Genomic DNA, 5,370 nt, shown 5'->3' with positions numbered 1-5,370 from the left:
TTTTTTTGGGGGGGTGGGGGGGGCAGGCAAAAGTGACAAACTATAAACCATATGCAAACATGGCCGAAGAAAGCAGTAAGCCGTACTCTGTGGCATAATTCAGCATTGATAAGATGAGTGAAGAGGACAGAAAAGTAAACAACACTGAGCATGATAGTCAATCATACCCCAATAAGGGAAGTTTTATTCAGTTTTTAAATTCAATTACTGTTTCAGGAACAATGTATGTTCACTTGGATGGCAATGAAGACTGTGTATTGCAAAAAGTGCTCACCTATACTTAATTTATGAGTGTTTCTGTGTAGTAAGAGGAAGGTAGTATCTAGTTTCCTGCTCAGCAACATTTCTGCAGGCTGACTGTATGTTTTCAAAAGTGTATTCGTGGGAGAAAATGTTTTTAAGCTCAAATTCCTGAACGGCTTTCAGCATTTGATGTTAAGACAAAATGTGTTTGATGTTTTTTTTATGATGTCTCTTCCAATTGTTTATGTTCTTAACAGATGCAGAAATGCATGCATGCAAATTATAGTTAAGGAGAACACATGCAACCCTCACATATTCAGTAAGTCATCAGTTTAGTTGCTAGTGACATTTAAGTACATCTGTCATACAATGTGTAAAGGTCATTAAAAAGACCAAGATTTTGGGTAACTTCCCTTCCTTCCTCTTAAGTAGTAATGGGAAGTAGCATTAAATCAAAGGAGGAAAACGAAAAATAGGTTTTTTCCAAATCACTGCAATGGAAGAATCCAAAAGCCATCACCTTCTACTGACTTGACCTAGAACATGTTGTTTAAAAATAACTGGTTTAATAGATGTATTACTATATTACTGTTGTAAAGTACAGTAAAATAATATTGCTATAATGGTATTCTGGATGTTTCAAAGATACGTGATGCAGTGCTCATTACCATTGTAATGATCCATCCCCTGGGCACTTGCATAAAATATCGACACCATTTAAAGTTGCTGAAGTGCATTTTTTCCTTGCTGTCTTTTATTAGAAAAGCAAACCCGTACAAACAATAAACACCATGCTTTAGACAGGTAAATTGGGTTGTTTTGTTCCACTGTTGACAGAAGAGCCAGAAGAATGAAGGCCAGAGCTGTGTGCTGGCAGTGCTCCGCAGTACATTTTGCTTACACTTTGCTACCCTCAAAGCCCCTCTTCTCATTGCAAGTGTTTTGGCTGACGTTTATGCGAGTGAAAATCCTGCAAAATGCGATCCGCACACACATCAGTATCTTGATGCACGTATATTAAAGCCAGCCAGTGAGCTGACATACACCCACGGAGCTTTTCTGCCGTGCCCTGATGGTCCACGGGGCCCTAACCGCCTGCCTTCCCTCAGCAGCAGTGCTGCTTGGCAGAGTAGCAAGACCAGCGAGAGCTGCAGGGAGCTCCGTGTAAAACGCCTTGGCTGGGATCCTGCACCACTGTGAGGGTGCCCTTCGGCGAGTCACCCCGCGGAATGTCTCTCCATGCCGCATGCCACCTCTGCAGCTCTGCTCTAGGTCGGACAGGTCGGTTCCACATGCACTGCAGACTGCTCACGCTGCAGCTTCACTCCGGGAAATGCCGTTCAAGTGCCAATAGCAACCGAGCAAGACACTGCTCGCACGCACGCGCGCGGCGCGAACCCCGGCGAGCACCGCCCCTCCGGCCGCGCCGCGCGCCAGGTCCCGCGTGGCCGCCGCACGTGGAAGGGGCGCAGCGCGGGCCCCGCCTCCGCACATGCGCAGTCGCGGCTCAGAGGCGGTTTCCGGCCGCCGCCGGCAGCGCCCCTCCCTTTCTGCTCGCGGGCGGCCATCATGGTACGTGCGGGCGGCCGGGCCTCCCCGCCCCGGGGGTCTCCTCGCGTCCCGCTTCCCTGCCCCCCCCGGCCCGTGCCGTCCCGCGGCTGCCTCCCAGCGCCGGGCCGGGCGGCGGGGGGGAGCCGCGCGGCGGGGGGTCGCTGGCCCGCCTCCCCCGCGCTGGGCTGCGGCCTGGCCCCGGCCCCGCGTGCGGCACCGGGCGGGCGAGCAGGGCCGCGGCCGGGGGACGGGGCCTGGAGCGCTCGGAGCCGGCGCGGCCGCCCCGGCGCTTCGCGGCCCGCGGGGCTCGGTGCTTATGCTCGGCGCCGGCAGAAAGGCGTTGGGAGCGTTACCGTGGGGCTTCGGGGCTTCGGCCCCAGCGGAGGGTTTCTGAGCAGCTGGAAAGCTTTGGAATCAGTTTTAAAGGCTGTGAGGCAGCCTTGAGTCTAGCGATGGCCGTAGGTACGTTGTCGCCTAATTCCTGTCAATTCCTACTGCTCCCAGGTGTTCAAACGCTTCGTCGAGATCGGCAGAGTTGCCTTTATTTCCTTTGGGCCGCATGCTGGCAAGCTGGTGGCCATTGTGGATGTTATTGACCAAAACAGGGTAAGCTATGAGTGCCGTTTGCCGTTTTCTGCCTTAACAGAAGCTTGTATGCTAAGGCAAGAGTGTATCGATTTTAAAGGAAATTTTCTGTGAATAGGACTTTCAAAGAAATAAGTAGTTGACAAAAAGGTGGGATTTAACAGCTGTTGTTGTATTTGAAACTTTGAGTAGCAAGCTTTTGTCACTGGCAAATGATGTATTCCCCTCTTTGCTATGTTTCCTAGGAGTAGAAGTGGACAAGTGATGTCAGTTGGAGTCTAAAACTTATGAATGGAATGGAATTAATGTATGTTCAAAACAAATTTTTGCGCTAGGAGACTCTTTTTGCTTAATATTGGTAAAGAACCTGGGGAAAAAAAGATACGTATTTCATCTTAGTTCTCAGTGCTTTATTAAAGTTCAGTTTGGGGTCTTTTTTTTTTGCCAAAGACAAAGATGAGCCTTTAAAATTCCTTCTGTAGAGCTTGGGTTGTGTGTGCAAGACTTAATGCTTGGGTTTTGTCTGCATAATGCTTATTTCAATTTTGGACCGTTGTTGTCAAGACACTGTTCATATATTACTAGGTAGCTGTTGTCTAACTGCATGATAGGAAAACTGTTAGGAAGCCCCCACATTTGTTTTCCTTTTTCAGGCACTAGTTGATGGCCCCTGCAGTGGTGTCAGAAGGCAGGCTATGCCCTTCAAGTGCATGCAGCTGACAGACTTTGTTCTCAAATTCCCACACAGGTGAGTCATTGGCACTTTCGTTGACCAGGGTAAAAAAAAAATGTGCTGTCACTTGATGGCTGAATTATGTGATCTGATGCTTGCTAAATCCAGCAAATTTGTACAACACGAAGTCAGTGGATTAATGTGTGCACAGTAAAAATCTGTATTATCACAGTTGCATATATTTTCATTACCAGCATTGGTTGATGGCCGCTGCTAATGAGCAAAGCCAACAGCACATTGGCCTAGGCAAGTTGCATATAGTTGTGGGATGGATGGTGCTGGAGGAAGCAGTTGCAGCAAATACTGTCCAGCTTCACTTTTGCCACTGCTTAGGTCACCTTCAGACATTAAATATGTTCCCTGCCTACAGAACTACCCTGGAATTGCAGGAGGCTGAACTCATTCTGTTCTCTTCAGCTTAGTTACTATATGAGTTTATGTAATTTAGAAACAAATTACTGCATTTCTGGTTCTGAGGCAGTGCAAGGAATAGTGTGCAAATGTGCCTTTTGGAGTTGCTTGTCTGTCAGTCCCAGCAAAGCATTTATGCAACAAAATTTTAATTAGGCTACAGAGATGTATGTAGCATTGACTTAAAAGTGTCTGAAGTAATGTAGAAGGGTGACTTTCCCCTGTATGAAGTTTGACGGGCTAATGTTGGAGAGACCTTTTTTTTTATAAGGACAGTGAATATAATTTTGTGACTGTTACAATGCAGTGCTCGTCAGAAGTGTGTGCGACTTGCCTGGGAGAAGGAAAATATAAATGAAAAATGGGCAGCAACAAGATGGGCAAAGAAGATTGAAGCCCGAGAAAAGGTACAGCTTTCACTGTATGAGTAACACACGTTGTACTGCCTCTGCTTATTAGAATTAGGTGCAATCTAATAAACTATGAGTTTTCAATTGCAGGCTAAGATTAAAGATAGACAAGGCATACATTGCCTATCAGCTTCAACTTCTTGGGTTTTAACAGTAAATGTGGTTTTGTTCAGTCATTTCTATAACGGCCTGGTTTTTTCTGCACCATCACTTCCCAGCAAAGGCCTTAAATAGTGCACTAGTTCCCGATGTGCAGCTAAACCTAGTTTGGAGATGGTCAGAGTTACTTGTGGAATGCTTTGAAACACTTGAGTTTTACTGCTTGCATATTATAAGTATATATTAGAACTTCATGACTGATTCTTTTCAAACAGAAAGCCAAAATGACCGACTTTGATCGCTACAAGGTTATGAAAGCAAAGAAAATGGTAAGTGTTTGAGTGTCGTCTTCTTATGGTTTTAATGCCTGTAGATGTCACTTCACAGTCGCATACAGATTTTAGTAGCCTTAGTTTTATGGCTGGTTTGGGTTATGGTGTTACACAAAGTATGTGAATGCCTTGAATTTTTCATGCTGCTTTGACCACCACTTTCTGTTCAGTAGTTGATCAAACTTGAATCAGTGTGATCTGTGTGTCAGTCCTCCAGGTTATAGCTGAGAAGGGAATTGCCCACTGATGAAATCAGATATTCTTGATGGGTTGCTGTTAGTATTTCATACTATAATGAAAGTTAGTACATATGAAATACTGGGGTGCCCAAGTCACCAGCCAAAATGATGTCCACTTGGTAGATCAGAACAGTATTAGGTGGAATTTGACATTTTAAATGCAATACGTGATAAATCTTTTGACTGTATAATATAAATATAATTGATTAGCAAGGGGTAGTTATCAAAAAGGGAAAAATCTGAAATCTTAGAATTTACATTAAGGCATAATATTTGAGCTATTGCTATTTTCATTCTGATGAATAATAAACGTTTTCCTTCTTTACAGAGAAACAGGATCATCAAGCATGAAATGAAGAAGCTCCAGAAATTGTCTTCTAAAAAAGGCAAGAAGCCGGAGAAGGCGCAGAAGCCGGAGAAGGCGCAGAAGCCGGAGAAGGCGCAGAAGCCGGAGAAGGCGCAGAAGCCGGAGAAGGCGCAGAAGCCGCAGAAATAAAGTGAACTTCTTGTTATGTATGACTGTGTCCTTGTTCTGATTCTTTAAAATTAACAAATGGTTAAACATCTGATTTAAATTGTAATCATAAGTTCACTTTTGTTTCTGACCAAGAATTGTTGTCTGTCTCATTTATTAACATCCAAGTGTTGGGTTCTAGTGTTTCTCAGGAACATGTGGAAGTGTTTGTTGTTGCATTCTGTGAAGAAGACCATATATGCTCAGTATTCTGTACCTAGTGCTGATTGAAATGTTTTTATACTCAGTAATT

At 44.9% G+C, this 5,370-nt stretch overlaps 1 protein-coding gene across 1 annotated transcript; it reads left to right on the top strand.

Annotated features, from left to right (window-relative positions):
- The first annotated feature begins 1,515 nt into the window (after window positions 1-1,515).
- On the top strand, window positions 1,516-5,119 carry RPL14 (ribosomal protein L14). Its single transcript, XM_055803935.1, has 6 exons — window positions 1,516-1,815; window positions 2,299-2,400; window positions 3,033-3,127; window positions 3,831-3,930; window positions 4,308-4,361; window positions 4,932-5,119. The coding sequence occupies exons 1-6, from the start codon at window positions 1,813-1,815 to the stop codon at window positions 5,097-5,099; spliced, it is 522 nt and encodes a 173-aa protein (XP_055659910.1). The 5' UTR covers window positions 1,516-1,812; the 3' UTR covers window positions 5,100-5,119.
- Window positions 5,120-5,370: the final 251 nt, after the last annotated feature.

This window comes from Falco peregrinus, chromosome 5 (genome assembly GCF_023634155.1).
Source record: "Falco peregrinus isolate bFalPer1 chromosome 5, bFalPer1.pri, whole genome shotgun sequence".
Lineage (NCBI taxonomy): Eukaryota > Metazoa > Chordata > Aves > Falconiformes > Falconidae > Falco > Falco peregrinus.
The sequence above is the reverse complement of the archived record's forward strand: the minus strand, read 5'-3'. Positions and strand labels throughout refer to the sequence as shown.

Coding starts and splice junctions, on each gene's coding strand:
- RPL14 (XM_055803935.1), top strand. Junction 2,401..3,032: donor ATGTTATTGACCAAAACAGG/GTAAGCTATGAG, acceptor TTCCTTTTTCAG/GCACTAGTTGATGGCCCCTG. Junction 3,128..3,830: donor GTTCTCAAATTCCCACACAG/GTGAGTCATTGG, acceptor GTTACAATGCAG/TGCTCGTCAGAAGTGTGTGC.